This window comes from Musa acuminata, chromosome BXJ2-9 (genome assembly GCF_036884655.1).
Source record: "Musa acuminata AAA Group cultivar baxijiao chromosome BXJ2-9, Cavendish_Baxijiao_AAA, whole genome shotgun sequence".
Lineage (NCBI taxonomy): Eukaryota > Viridiplantae > Streptophyta > Magnoliopsida > Zingiberales > Musaceae > Musa > Musa acuminata.
Window position 1 is genome coordinate 16,845,624 of NC_088346.1, and position 16,483 is coordinate 16,862,106.

General features: G+C 35.2%; 1 protein-coding gene across 1 annotated transcript; it reads left to right on the plus strand.

Moving 5' to 3' along the window:
- The first annotated feature begins 4,187 nt into the window (after nucleotides 1-4,187).
- LOC135623280 (uncharacterized) lies at nucleotides 4,188-11,926 on the plus strand. The gene is made up of 7 exons (XM_065126065.1): nucleotides 4,188-4,416; nucleotides 4,509-4,590; nucleotides 8,344-8,471; nucleotides 10,255-10,394; nucleotides 11,028-11,175; nucleotides 11,260-11,419; nucleotides 11,513-11,926. The coding sequence occupies exons 2-7, from the start codon at nucleotides 4,578-4,580 to the stop codon at nucleotides 11,605-11,607; spliced, it is 684 nt and encodes a 227-aa protein (XP_064982137.1). The 5' UTR covers nucleotides 4,188-4,416; nucleotides 4,509-4,577; the 3' UTR covers nucleotides 11,608-11,926.
- The last annotated feature ends 4,557 nt before the right edge of the window (nucleotides 11,927-16,483 follow it).

Here is a 16,483-nt window from a genome sequence, read left to right on the forward strand (position 1 = left end):
TGTTTACCTTGATATTGTAAACTTAAAATGTTACTTACTTTAATGATTATAATTCTATGCTTTGATTTTCATGTTATCTCTTCGAATGATTAGTATAATATCATGCTTACCTTGATGCTGAAAATTTCTATCAATATCATATTTATTTTGATGCTGAAAATTTATGTGATTTTGACTCGAAAATGGATGTCATGTCTTGACATCATTTCTATCAACGAATACATGATAAATCATGATGTGCATGATGATAATTATCAATTTGATGCTTGAATTCAAAGGCGATGAATTCAAAAATATATTTTCTCAATTATGGCATATAGATAGGGGGAGTTAAGATTAACTCTATCACCAATTGGTTATCATCATAAAAAAGGGGGAGATTATTGAATCTCAAATTTTGATGATGAAATCAATTGGTAAATTATTTGATCTAATCCATGTGTTGAGATAAGTGTGTAGGATTAACTATGATAGCAGTAAGGCATAAAGCAGATGATGGGTTAGAATCGAAGACTCGGATGATATACCGAGAGCTCGCCGAGAGTTCATCGTGAGATCACTGGAAGCACGACTCATCGAAAGCTCGTCGGAAGATTGCCAGAAGCATGCCGAAGACTAGCCGAGAGTTGGTTGGGAGTTCACTAGAAGCTCGTCGGAAGACTCGCCAAAAAGTTCTCCGGAAAATCGTTGAGTGAAAAATCGACGTACCGGACCATGCTTGCCTTAATCATAGTTAGAATAATAATTAGAGTTAATTTGGGAGGTAATCCTATCATCTCTGTTAGGAGCCAACTAGGCTCGGAATTGGGCTGGTTTGGGCCAGAGTCAAGGCCTAACCAGGATGTTGAATTCCTGCCTGACGGTGACACCGCTTGGAAAGCAGCACCTTAGGTGGTCTGGGTTGTGGTACCGCCAGGGCTAAGTCTTTGAGCTATGTCAAGCGGTGGTACCGCCCAGACTGAGCGGTAGTACCGCCCAATGTTAGATGTCAAGCGGTAGTACCGCCCAATAATGGCAATGGTACTGCCAGTACCCTAGAAATCCGGGATAAAATACTTTTTGACTCTATTTTTGAAAGTCATTGGGGCCTATAAATACCCCACCATTTTCAGCATGAAAAGATATCGAAGTATAATTATAATCTTGAGTTATTAGGGTGTAAAAGTGTTGTAAACAAGTGCTAGAGTCCTCCTCCTTCCTTTCTAAGTTTTTGAGATCATTTAAGAGAGGTGTGAGACTTGTAAGGGTTGTCTCCTAAACCCGACAAAAGGAGAAAGAGCTGTAATAGATGATTGGTCTTCACCTATTAAAGGAAGGCCTTTAGTGGATGCCGGTGACCTCGACGGAGGAGGAATCTGAAAATAGATGTAAGTCACATTGACCAAACCACTTTAAATTCTGGTTTACATTTCGTTTTGAGCAATTTACTTTAACTGTAAATTATTTCATAGCAAACTACTTCTCCTCCTTATCTTGCTTTCACTGTGCTTACACTCTCTTACGTTTTAAGTTACTTTCTTTCTGAATCGATTTCCATCGGATGCATAAAATCTTTTACAAAATCTAAGAATTTTTTGTTTCACTAATTCACCCCCTTTTAGTGATGCTCTTGATCCTAACATATAATATCTTAAATTAATTGGGTCATATGATTCCGTCAGTAACTTGGTGGTGTGTGAAATTGGCAAAAGAGGTGGATAACTAATTTTTTCTTTGGTGGGAAGCAATGAACATGGCGTTTCTATCGAGATGGGTAACTTGTGATGAGTTGTGTTACAAGGTAGAGAGGGATTATTAACATGTCGGAGAAGTCATGGAAAATGTTGCAAGCGTTTCCATCGGTTGAGAAGGTGATGCCAGAAAGAGCGTACTTAGCTGAACACCAAGGGGCTTCGTGATGACACCATCTTCTGATTGCATTACACACACACTACCTAAGATTCACGAGTGTCCGATGGAGGAAGATGTTACATGTATCTTTTATGTCATCATCCAGTTTACAAACAAGATCTCTGATCTCTGGTTTGAAGGATGGCAACAACATCATTTACCTGGAGACCAAGTGTAACTCAATTAAGTGTTAAATACATGAACGATATAAGACATCAAAACACAATGTTCAACTAGTCGTCTAGGCATTATACAAGGGACTTGAACTTTAGGATCTTCAAAGAGAAAAGAGACGGCCTCCGGTGAGGCTGCCTTACTCGCAAGGTCATCTGGTTCTCCATCTTTCTGCTATTGCTGCTTCCCTTTCTCTTATTCTGTATAGCATCGGAAGGGAATTAAATGACCTTTAAGCGATTCAGATGTGTGGTGAGAGTACGGAGGAAATAGTAAATATGATACTTACTATTATAACTTCTCTGCACACTCAATAACATAAATCTCTTTATATTTATAAGGATTAAAAGACATATTTTAAATGTCATATACCTATTTAAATATCCATTCATCTTTTCACAATGAATCTATTTAGTGCAACCTTTTATTTTTATGCACCTTTTAATGTTAGATATAAGATAATATATTATATTTATTTTCTAAAATCCCTATTAAAATTAATTTTCTTGTCAAGAACTCTCGCTTGCATAGTGCTATGCTATATTAGGTTAATAACATCAAGTTGTACTTAGAGCTCAACCATTCAAACTTGTGTGTTTTGGTGGAAGATTGTTATCTATGATTTTTTTCATTCTAACCTTGTTATGCATTTACCAATACATCACTCTCTATGAAGTTTATGTGACGATTGCTCATTGTTCATTTGATTTCAACTCTACTTAAACTTAATTATTGGATAATTCAATCATCCTCTAAGATTTCCATATTCTCTTTCATTAGAGTTTGTCCATTGCTTCGAGTAGAAAATGGTATACTATAAATGCTGCCTACTGCCATTACACACTTTTCACTTTTAGCTAACTCAAAATATTGTGTAAAGATAAGAAGCCCTCCGAATATTGTCTCTACATTCTCTACCATCTCGATTATTATTCTCAACCAGTGCCCTCTCCCTCGTACGAGGAAAAATTAGTGGCTATTTAAAAGTCCTAAAATTGCAGGACAATGGAGCTCTCATATGCATGCAACTATACTATTTGTAGCTTTACATCGATATCCTTTCCTTCAAGATTAGCATACCCACTTCGGTGGTATGTTATTGTTGAGCAGCTAAGTCCCTTTAGTTTAATTCTCTTCTGCATCCCTTTAACCAATTGTCTTGACATCTCGATATTCTCTAAATAAATTTAGTTTAGACAATGGAAAGACAGTTTATAATTCTCATTTATTAGTGCTTAGCTAAGTCCCTTCTGTTTCATCATTACTCTCTTGTCCTTTTGATCAATTGCTTTGACATCTTATATTCTCTAAGTATATTTTATTGATCATTAAAAAAATAATCTGTAACTCTCATGACATTCGTTATTATGTTATAGGACACTCACATGAAGTCTATTATTTGCTTAGCAAATAAAATTTTCAATTAGATATTCTTATTTTTATAATTTTCTTTCAGAACTTAAAGTTGAAAATCACTTATGATTTAACATGAACCTAATTAAAATTTGATAAAAATAAGAGAAAAATGATTAGAGGTGTGGGGGAGGATAATGGCGGATCTTCTTAATATCATAAATTTTTTATGCACTCAATGCTATAAATCAATTTTTATTTATAAGAATTGGAGGACATATTATAAGGGCCATGTACTTGTTCAAAAGTTGATGCACCATTGTCATCATGACCCTATTCATTTTCATTTTTATGCACCTAAAATAATTTTTTGGATATAAATTAAGTTTATTTTATAGTAAAAGTTGCTTTCATGGATTTTAGGTAGTTGTTTTTCTCTCCTTGGCCACACGAAAAATAGATTACCATATCACAAGAAAATTTTACTTTCAGAGATTTATTTTTATTTAATTTTTTGAAGAAAATTAGAATTTAGAAATATATCCAATATAGTAGATCTAATTTAAACAACAATAACATTAATAATAATAATAATAATAAGACAGTGTATATAATTTATTCTAATCACATTTATGGAAATCAGTCATAATAAATTGGATTAGATTTATGGCTGCATGGATTAATCCATATACACGTGAAAAGCACGTGACAAACACGTGGTAAATTATATATAAATTTGACCCAGGTCACGCTTGCAGCTTCTTCCATCGACCCCATTCAGTTTCATTGCATCTCTCTCTCTCTCTCTCTCTTTTCATTGCTTCTCTCTTCCCGCCTCCACGCAGCCGTCGCGATCTGCCCTTCTTTGGCCGCCTTGCGCGCCGCTTAGCGTATCGACGGCCGGGCACCGGATACCTCATCCCGCTTTCTGTTCCCCACTAAACCCTCCGACGACCGATCTTGGATCGGCCGAATCTTTCTTTGGTTTCTTTCTCGGAGGTACTATCGTCTTCTTGTAATTTTGTTTGTGCCTGGTTTGATCGATGATTTTGGTCTTATTCTGGTCGTGTTCTCGTGTTTTTTTGTCGTAGAAACGTTTGATCGGATTACTACGTTGGTGGGTTGGAGGGATACAGGATCAAGACTGAAAGAGAAAAGCCATGGCCGATTGGGGTTAGTCGTCGTCTAAATAATTGATAGGAATTGTTTATTGTTAACTGATTATTATGATTGTTATGTTTTTTATTATTTATGTGAAATGTTCAACGTTTATTAATGTCTTTAGAATTTAGTTGTAGTTTTTCTGTTCCTAAGTGTTTGCACTAGAAATTCTTGATTTTGGTTTCTTTGCTGTAGGTTTAGTAATGAGCAATAACATGACCGTTACTGTTACTATTTGTTGGCATGTCTTTGCGTAGCTATCTTAAATCACATAAATGATTAGGTGTGATTCAACTATTGTTAACTGCCACCCTCGTCTTTCTACTATGGATATTTCTAATTGATTGTTAAAAAACTTTCTTTATGTTCCTGAAAATGACTGAAGGCACTTGGCATATATGCGTTCTGTGTATTCATTTTGTCAGTTTCATGAGAATAATTTACCAACATGTCATACATGTATTTCTCCACCAAGGCATCCAGAACCTAAACTATACCCTCCAGCCCAGGACTTAGTGAGTCAATGATTCAGATGACATTCATTGCCTCCAACTTCCAAGTGGACAATGAAGGGTTTTATGGGTTTTAAATGATTTTTTGGAATTAAATTATAATTTTCTATTTCTCTGACTTCGAGACACATTTTCATGCTCAATTTCTTATATATTCGAGGAGTATTTATTTTTCTTTTTGAGTTTATTGGGTGCCTAAGATCTCTAATATGTTCATGATATATGTTAGACTAGTTGTTTGCCTATCAGGAACTATATTTTGTGATTTCTTGAGGTTTAATTTAGTAGGATTTTTATGGGGTTCTGTGATTTAATTTTTATCACACAACTCGTATTAAGGCCTTGAGGTCATACTTGAGTCCTTTCTATTTTTTTTTTAATATTACAACTTGATATATTTTTCTCCATTTACTCTCTTGGGGTCCCCTTTTGCCTCTTTGAATTGAACAAAATCCACTAGAAAAGTTTATATTAGATGAACTGGTCTTAGAGTGAGGTAATTAATAATGACTTCCACATCAAAACACATCAATCATATCTTTATCAAGAGGCTCAACAACAGAAGTGCTGTGATGGAATCTACTTATGAAAACTAGTGCAGAATTCTCTGAATGATGTTAAAGGCATGAAGATGATGCAACACCAGAGGATGTCATGGCTTCTCCCACATTTTTAATGTTTTTTCCTGTATTTGTCTCCCTTTTAAAGTCAACTTTGGATGATTAAGTGAACCTTAGACCAATCAAGTGAAGTATCAATAGTATCTTGAAATTTTTATCTTTCTGTAAATTGACACTGAAGCCACAAGGCAATAACTGGTTGTCTCTAATTAGCTTCCAGTATATGTTGTTTAATTGCTGAAAATTACTTAGTAGGATGCTCTCCTAAGCGCTCGTGTGATATGAGGTGAGGCCTGAGCACCTTGCACAACTTTCGAGCAATGTTCTTCATTGAAGTGTTGCCTGGGCACCTCGGGCAAGTACTTAAGTGAATTGTGACCTGAGCTCTTGCCTGATTTGATTGAACAGTCAAGTTGGTTCAATCGAACCAACTAAACCCTTACACTAAACCATTCGCACCTGCTCGTTCGCTCCTAGTGAAACCCTAAACCCCACATCGTCGCCTGATCCACCATTGGTCCGTCATCGAGTGTGCCTTAGCTCCCTCTGCCACTGAAGCCATTGTCTGAATCTCCCTCCGTTGTCGTTGCCTTCGTCGGAAGCTTCCTCCACCACCACCCTCTCCTTCCCCGCCTTCCTCCATAGGCCGGTTACTCTTCTTCTCGCCTCTTTAAAGTTGTTTAGTGCTAATTACTCTTCAGAACTGTGCTCAGTCCCTCTTTAAACTTTAAAGCTATTTAGCATTGGTTAATCCCAGTTTGAAACTGTTTTAACACTATTTAGCATCAGTTAATCCCCTCTTTGTAATTGTTTAGCATTGGTTAGTATTAAAATATATATTTTTATATTTTAATATTATGGAGCATGTTGCTTCACTCGGGTGAGTGCCTAGGTGAGCACCTAGTGCCTCAGGCGTTTTGGAACCTTGGTGCATTTTGTCACCTAATGTTTTTAAAAACACTAGTGCTTAGTAAGATTAACTACTTGAAAACCTACAACCCCTTAAATTTTAGTGCAATTGGAGCTTAATTTGACCATGAGATTCCATGTCAAGAGCAGCAGAAAAGTGTTATTTTGTAACAAATTCCTAAAGATTGTGAAAAGCTTATACAGGTTGATTCTCTGGGGTCAAATATACATAAGCTATTTAGCTCCCTACCACCTTAAAAGCACATCAAGATGATCTTCAACAACTTGAGGGCCTTGTTATCTGTCATTTCTACTCTACCTCAGTGTATGAACATGAAAAGAAAAGTCACAATGTTGAGAAAGTGATCTTGTAATATGATGTTGGCCCTTTATTTTAGGGATAACGTGAATTTAAGGAACAGACTGGTCGTCCCTAAATCATCCTCTCCAGGGCTAGGACAAAGAGAAGCAATGGTCTAGATGACATCCATTATCTAACTTAAAGGAGTTCAAAAAGGCTAATCTTGGGTGAAATTCCATTGGCTATTTTAGGTTAGATGGCTTTTCTTAGTTTGTTAGGTTAGGCAAATCATTTACTATATTATTATGAGAGCTTTAGAGTTCTCTTTCGTTGGATTTTATGGAGGATGAAATTAGCTTTTATCCCACAACTCCTATTTATAGATATTTGGTTTGTGTTCATGCTTGAAAGTTTCTTGTTTTTTTATACAATGATAAGGTTTAGTCTAGAGAGGCTCTTTTTCATCTTCGATTGGGAGAAAACACAAGAGAAAAATCATATTCTATCATTCTCCCGTGTATTTGCATAAACATAAGACAAAAAGTAATTTCCTTTTGTATTACTACTAAAATATTCATACTGACATCTAAGTAAGAAATTTAAATATTTGATAGATTTATATAGTAAGAAATTAAAATCCTGATAGTAAGAAATCTATCAGGATGGTTTAAGACACAAATAACATCTGATCTGCTGTGCAGTTGTCTAACACCTCATAGATTGAAAGAATGCTTTATAGGATGATCATAGGTTTAGTTATGATTTGTGAATAAAATTGTTGGAAGGATAAGAAGCATGCCTATAGAGTTAATGTAGCAGATAGGAGGATGTTGTTGTTGCAAGAAATAATGTGATAGGAAACAATTAATATGTTTGAGGTAAATCGAATTGGATTAAAGATGAGAGCAAACTTTTGAAGATGAGAATTGTTTCTTGGAAAGATCGAGACAAGTCGTTCTTGTTAATCATTGCTGTTAGGAGAGAACAACCAAAGTTATTTTTTTTTTCAATGAGTAATGTTGACACAAATGTATATAAGGTCAGTGCAAACTTGCTTAATGGTAAGGCATATTTTATATTGCTGGCCCTAAATTTAGGCAAACTTTAGATTGCAGCGGCATCACAATCTTAACTCCCAAGTATCCAACTTCCAGTCACTTAATTGAGAAGTGTAGTACACTTGTTAACATTTCTATATAAGAAACTTGGAACAATTTTTTGGGGAAAAATGTATCTTTTTGTATGTCTCTTTTTGCGTGATAAATCTGTATAAAATTCCATAACATGCCTAGAAGCATTACTTTTGAGTACATAGTTTTCTTGTTTAGTAAAATATTTTGATTCCTTTTTATAGTTCTGTCCCTTCTTTCATTTGCTTGCTAATTTGGTCATGTATATTTCTTTCTTCATTTTTTTCTCTCAGAAGAAGAAGATTTTGAACCTGCACCTCCAGGTCTAATTAGTAATCAGCCAAAAGGACAGTGGGATGATGAGGATGTGGAAGATGAAAATGTCAAAGAATCCTGGGAAGATGAAGAAGTTCCTGTGCAGGTAAATTTAATATTTCAGTTTATAAATATATTGTACTTGGTATTTGGTAACCGTGTTCTTTAAGATTATATATTTTTACAGGCATAATGAATGTAGACATTTAGGCAACTCTCTTGCTGATGACATAATGGGAAAATTATTATGGATTAATTCTTTGCTAAATTTCAACAAAAGTTGAGCTGGTTCCACATCTATATATAAGTACATTCATTCATCAGCATGTAGATAAGTCAATATAACTGGATGTACTGACACTACATTTCATGAAAAATTATGTCAAAAGTTCTTTGGTATTTCCCCAAGGTCTTTTGTTAGTTCTACAGTTTGTCACAGAAAGTATATCTCCTGTTGGGTCTTCTTGTTCCAGAGTTCTGCTGTATCTCATGGTCGTTATTGTGATGGTTAGTTAATTTGCCATAGATGGACTCTAAAGTAGTCATGTTGCCCTCTATATAGAAGGCCTGTAAAAGAGTAAGCAACCCAATATTTTGCAATCTCCATCTGTAATTCAATTGCAGAGCATTTTGTTCCAACTATTCATTAATTGGTTTACTAGCATATGGCCCAGAGCATTGATTGCTTTCCTGAAATAGTTAAACTTGTTAGTTTAACTATCGCTTGCAGTGCATGACCGGATCACCTCCTTGGCTAACTCTATGATAGGTGATTGTCATGAGTTATTAAATATTGTGTTTATTCTAGTGCTGTCATTTGGAAATGGAACATAGAACAGAACATTGTATGTTTGTATGAGATGTTTGTTTAATTTACAAATGGGCTGATGATAGAATTATCATCCTAGATTTTTCTGGATTCTTATTGGATGGCTATTCCATACACATGGGAAAAGTCTTGGAATTCTAGACAGCCAAATTGATGTGAACTCTATATCAATTGATTCAGTAGAGAATATTTAGAATAGCCATTAGCTCTATGGATTGGATAAACAATAACACAGCCATAATGTCCCAACAAGAGGATTGGATAAAAAATTACATTTTTTTCAAATTTGATAGTTTAACTCTAACCTTTAACTGGATTGGATAACCAATAACACAGCCATAATGTCCCAACAAGAGGATTGGATAAACAATTACATTTTTTTCAAATTTGATAGTTTAACTCTAACCTTTAACTACATATATTGGTTTTCCATTGTAATTGTAATTTGAACTTTCAAAAATATCTAGAACATTCCAGTTAGTATTTAGTACGATCAAGAACTAATATTAAAAAAGTCCCACGATTGTCAGCATTGAGGATTTAGCTTCTTCATGCTAATATTCTTGCTTCAACTTGCGACTCTACTGGAACTGCAACGTCTTTTTCTAGGAACTGCATGGGGATGTCAGTGAAGGCCACATCACTATCTTCTGAGTAGCTGAGCATCTCCTGTGACACTATAATATGGTTATGCTATTCAACTACTTGAGAGTGCAAAGGTGGATATGCTGGAGCTATGTTCACATAATGTTTGATGCATTCAAGCAGCATACATCTGGGATACCGGACCGCACCCTCATCATCAGAATGCACTCTCTTGGGTCTCCTTTTAGGGCCCCTGTGAATTGCAGTTCTTGGCCTTCTTTGTGTGCAAAAGGGTTCCACTGACAGATTCTTTCTTTGTTAATTTCTTTAAACTTTTCACTTGTATAGAACAGATCTTGGAAACTGTTATCTAAAAGTCAAAAGATGTGTTTTTTTTTGGTGGAATGGTTGAGCAAGAGCACCAATATTTATTTATTTTATTAATGACATATAGGTCATGAATTTGTTAATGCAGGCACCGAAGCTAGAGACTAAAGCAGCAAAGCCAGGCCACAAAGGTGCTGGAGAGAGAGAGAAACTACCTGAAGCGAAGAGAAGTGAAATAGCTAATGAAGTTCTAGCTGATCCTATTGCTGAGAAACTTCGCCAACAAAGGTTGAAACTATGTTATACTTCTCATATGATGTTTTTTGGCAGATTGGCAGTGGGTATAAAGACATAAGAGTTGTGATTGGGGGAGGAAAAATAAAAAGGCCACAAATTACTAGTTGTGCGACCAACAATGCTTTATGAATTTGAGTGTTGGATAGCTAAGAAATAACATGTACAAAAAATTTATATTGCCAAGATAAGAATATTGAGATGGATTTGTGGAGTTATGAGAAAAGATAGAAAAAAATATTTTTATTCGTGAACAATTAGATATCGTTTTGATAGAGGATAAAATGAGAAAAAAATCATTTAGGATGATATAGTCATATGCTTAGGAGACCTTCGGATGTAATAGTCAAAAGAGGTAAAATAATTAATGTCAGTGGTTCGAGAAGAGATAGAGGAAGACTTAAAAAGATTTTAATAGAAACTATAAATAAAGATTTAAGTATTTTGAACTTAATTAAACATATGATTTTTTACAGATTTCAATGACAGTAAAAGATCTATATAGTCTACCATAAATAATTGGGACTTTATGACTTTGTTGTTATTGTTGTTGACCACAAGCTACTAGTTACCTTATCTGTTTTGGAACCATGTGCTTACTTGGGCTAACATGTGACTTCTTAGCAGACTTGTTGAAGAAGCTGATTACAAGTCAACTGCTGAGTTGTTTGCCAAGAAAGGCGTTGAGAAAACTCTGGATAGCTTTATTCCAAAATCAGAGAGTGATTTTCTAGAGTATGCTTTGCTCCTCTCTCACAAAATTTGCCCTTACGAGGTTTGCAGTCTACTGTAAAAATTTATTGGAGCTTATATTGAAACTTTCTTTTCTGGCACTGATCTGCTATATTTTGTTATTTAGAAAAGCTTTCATTACATTGGCCTTCTAAAAGATGTTATAAGGCTCTCTATGACTTCACTAAAAGCAGCAGATGCGAAAGAAGTAGCTTCTTCAGTTACGGCAATTGCCAATGAGAAACTTAAGGCAGAAAAGGAAGCTAACGCAGGCAAGAAGAAACAAGGTGAGTATTAGAAACTTTGAATATTGTAGTGTTGCTAACTGGCAAGGATAGTGAGGGTACATTTTTGGTTCACAAACTGGTGCAATTTAACAGGCACAAAGAAAAAGCAGCTTCACGTAGATAAAGCGGAGGACGACTATGGCACAGCAGGTCGCTATGATGACATGGATGATTATGACTTCATGTGAATAATTAAATTGGTTCTTATTGTGTATGATTATTGAGAGATTTTAAAGAGTGGACGAGATGTATAAGAACCAGCAGTGGCTTTGAAAAAAAGTAGAACCAACAGTGGCAATTTCCAGAGCTTTCTCCAAGGCATTTAAGGTTACGGTTGAGTCCATTGCATATTTTGCTTGAGTGGCTTCATTTTCTTTTATTTTATGATGTTTTTGTATCCGTTAATCGGTACTTTTTCTTGGTCTGATGTCAGAACAAGTTTTGTAATCTGCGTGAAAAACTGTAGCAGTTTTGGTTAAGAAAAAAGCGTTTCATTTGTTCGATGACTATGCAAGGCACGGTAGATTTTTTGTTGTCTTATTCTTTTTGGCATCACTTTGATGATTAAGACATGTCATCTGATGTACTTCTGACGGAACGGTACTTACCCCCTGTTCCTCTGGTACCTTTGGAAGGGCTAACAATGATGAGCCTTTTATCTAGGTAACGATGTTTAGAATTTCTTCTGAATTTCTTCGCAAGTTCTTGGAGAAAATATTTCATCACAAGGAAACACAAGTAATTTAAAACTTGAAGCTTAATTCATACTAAAATGTAATTTATCCCAAAAAAATCTCAATAATGAGATTGTATTAGAATGGCACTTTCATATTTATTTTTTATTAGTGGTTATTCTTTTGTTTAAAATCCTCAAAATATTTTTCATTTGGATTGATCCTTTTTTTTGTTGAATTGGTCGGTTTGATTCAAACCCGATCAATCCAAGGGCTTGTTCGATTTAGTTTTAGTTTAAGTCAAATTGATTCCAAGGGCTTGTTCGATTTGGTTTTAGTTTAAGTCAAATTGATTGGTGTCGAGTTGTTCGATTTGGTTTTAGTTTAAGTCAAGTTGATTCGTGTCGGGTCCTTCGAAATGGATCGGATTGAATTTTAGGTTGAGTTAGGTTTGAATCAAAAGTTAAAGAGGAGTTATACTGAAAGTGTAACTGTAGTGTAGGTGCAGATGACCAACGCTCCTCTCCTTTCTTGTGGTTCTCTACAAAGACGAACAACGATTGTATCCTCCCTACTTCGATGATTGTGATTGTATCTAAGAAGATAGAGGTTCCGACGGATATTCTATATCCGAACCTCTACTCATCACAACGCCTACCATATGTGTGTGACCCTTTAGGCCCAATATTGAACTGGTTGTGAGTCATACCTATCCGAACTCCTTCTGACTTATCAACTACGAACGTACAAGGCCACTACGCCGTAGTCCTCATACGATACAAAGGAATCTAATCCATTGGACCTATCTGTCCTTAGTTACCATGTACATATAGTCCTTCATTCATCCAATATCCCATAGATCGTATATTGGGCATGATGCTATCAGACTCATACGGTTTTTAATTGAGTCGTGCTCTAATCAGATTCTCCCAGAGAACTCTTTTTCTCTCAATCCGAATGACCCTAGCTAAGGATTTGTCTGAGCAAGAATACATGAGATATTCTTCTTATAACACCGAGAGTGGATGATCCTCTATCGATATTCAATAGTCATTGTAAGGTTGGCTACCACTCCCAATGATCAGTTGTGCTAGATCTGGAACCTCCAGATCTGTAAGTCCGGTATCAAAGAGTGGCGAACTCATATAGGACATCCTTGGTGTCTCAAGTCTAAGGACTAGATATACCATTATGACTACAAAATCACTGTATGATAATAAGGCATCATCAACCATCCAATATTCCGTAAGCGGATCAATCAATAAACTCATTCTCCAATGAACACCTGTATTTATATCCCTAGTGTCCCCACACGAGCAGCTATGAGACTAGCTGCATCCATCATATGGATAGGTATATAGTACACTAGTCTATCCGGTTATCTCGATGTCCCTCTCGAGTAACTTATGACCGGGATTATTTAAGATCTGTGTTTAAAGGCAAATCGGTCTCATTATCGTAAACTCATCATGATCTGATTCCCATTGCACAGGTCTATGGATATCACAATATATTCAAGTAACAAATAATATAAAGTGATAAAATGCCAAAATATAATAAGCAAAATAGAAAGTGTGTCAAGTCACACGTGCCATTACTCATATGATTAGCTTGTAGGGCATCTATGAATAGCAAAACCACCATTTTACAGCTCTCTTTTCCTTTTCACGGGTTTAGGAGACAACTTTTACAAGCCTCATACCTCTCTTGAATGATCATAATACTAAAAAGGGAGGAGGACTCTTTGCACTTTTACAATATTTTCACACCCCAAGTTTTTAATATTTTGTTCACACTTTAGTGCTCTTTTATGAAAAAAAGGGTGGGGTATTTATAGGCCCCAATGACTTCAGAATTAGAGCCAAAAAGTACCACAACCCCAGATTTCGGGGTACAGGCGGTACCACCGTCTGATACTTTTACACTGGGTGGTACCATCGCCCAGTCTAGCGGTACCACCGCTTGATAGAGCTCTCGGAGACTAAGATCTAGCAGCACCACCGCTTGACAAGTGGTACCACTATTGATAGTTAATAACTACCGATGATATCACTGCTTGACAGTTAATAAATATTGGCGATACCATTGCCCAGTCTAGTCGGTACCATCGCCTAGAGCACCTAGGAGATTGAGTCCCAAGTGGTGCCACCATCGGCTATGACTTTAGGTGTTGAATAAGCTATTCAACTAGCCCAATTTAGCCCTGTTAAGGACTTAGTTGGCCCCTAACTGAGTTAGTGGGATTACCTCCCAATCCTAACTCAACTTAAGGTCTAACTACAATAATTAAGACATTTAAACAAGTAATCTCTATCCGGTATATCGATTGTTCTCTAAGTGATCTTTAAGTGAATTTCTCAGCGAACTTCTGACTAACTTCCAACGAACTCTCGACGAATTCTCAATGAACTCCTAACGAACTCTCAGCAAACTTCTGATGAACTCTCGGTGAACTTTTGGCAAACTTCCGGCACATCGTCTGAATCTTCGACGTATCATCCGATCTTTGACTCCGGCCCAACATTTGCTTTATGCCTTACTGCTATCGTAGTTAATCCTACATACTTATCTCAACATATAGATTAGATCAAACAATTTACCAATTGATATCATCATCAAAATATGAGATTCAACAATCTCCCCCTTTTTTATGATGATAATCAACTGATGATTGAGTTAACTTGACTCCCTCTATCTATAAGCCATACTTAAGAAAGGACACCCTTGAATTCAAGCATCAAACTGATAAGCTATTTTCAGTTAACTTATCAACATGCATATCATTATACTTGTCATGATTTACCAATTCAAAATATGATACCACGTATTTATAAAAATGATATCAAGGCTTGACATCCACTTTCAAGTCAAATGATGATAGACAATCATCATTTTCAAGTATGATACAAATTTCAAATATGAAATTTAGCAAGATGATAATTCTTGATAAAAGATAATAATTCATCATTCTGAGGTATGATATCGATTGTAAATAGCAAGCTAAGCTCATGATACCTTATTATAGACAATTATCATTCATGAAACATTTCAAGTATATGCAATGCATATGAAATACATTTTAATATGTTTCAAGTATTTGCGATGTGTTGCGATGAATTTGACGATTTCAATTATATATCAAGCATTAGTAAAACATTCAAGCATTTACGACAAGATACATTTTATACATTTATCTCAAACATTCATAATGCTAATTTGTCATCAATTTATTATATTTTCCCCCCTTTGCCATCAACAAAAAGGAGAACCATTTAACAATGTAAGTGTGGTAAAGGAAGAACCATTCAATAATGCAACAAAATTAAGCAAGTTTCATACCAATTTATCCAAGCCGTAAAGAAAGGTAAGCAAAAACTTTGCATGATAACCTTTTTGGATAAGCTAATATTTTTACTCAAGGGCTTTTTGGTTCTTTTTTAGATGTACAAGTTTCTTTCTTCCTTTGTCATAAAAATTAGAAGAAGAGGAAGAAAGGTAAGGAAAGAATCCATTAAGAACCAACTTTATGAAATAATTTGAAGCAAGTCAAATTCAAAACAATAAATGAGTTTCATTACTTTAATTTTAACAAAGAGATGGGATTTATGAAAAGGATCAAGATATCAATATGAAATCAAATCGTTAGTCTTGCAAGTAATCATCACACACTAAAAATTCATAAAATTCTTCTAATAAAATGAAGGGAGCATCATATGAAAAAGAAATCCATGAATAAAACTTAATAAATCAAATCTGTTTCTCATTAAAAAATCACAAGAGTAACATCCGTGAGAGATACATTTGTTAATGAATTCCATGAGTGAAGAGACTAAGTATATCAAACATCATTAAGTGATGGAGCAAGGGTATAAAGCAAATTTGATACCAAGTTAAGAGGAAAACAAAATAAATGCATGAAACCTCCATTCATGAGATGAATTAAGAGGAAGGCAGTCTGGAAAAGAAATACAACAAACTCATGCTTTCGGACAATTTAACATCCCTAACTCTCTTCTAATTAAATCAAATTGTTCTTCATTTAAAGGTTTTGTAAAGATATCGGCTAATTGATGTTTCATATTAATAAACTCTAAAGATATGTCATGATTATTAACATGATCTCTTATGAAATGATGCATAACGTCAAAATGTTTAGTTCTAGAGTATTGAATAGGATTTTTTTCTTAAACATATTGTACTCGTGTTATCACATTTTATGGGAATATTCTTAAGGTGAATCTTATAATCTTCTAATGTATTTTTTATCCATATAACTTGTGCACAACATGCACTAACTGCTATGTATTCGGCTTCGGTCGTAGATAGTGCAATCGAGTTTTGTTTCTTGTAAGACCAAGAGACAAGTGCATGACCTAAGAATTGACATGTT

Coding starts and splice junctions, on each gene's coding strand:
- LOC135623280 (XM_065126065.1), top strand. Junction 8,472..10,254: donor ATGAAGAAGTTCCTGTGCAG/GTAAATTTAATA, acceptor TTGTTAATGCAG/GCACCGAAGCTAGAGACTAA. Junction 11,420..11,512: donor CGCAGGCAAGAAGAAACAAG/GTGAGTATTAGA, acceptor GCAATTTAACAG/GCACAAAGAAAAAGCAGCTT.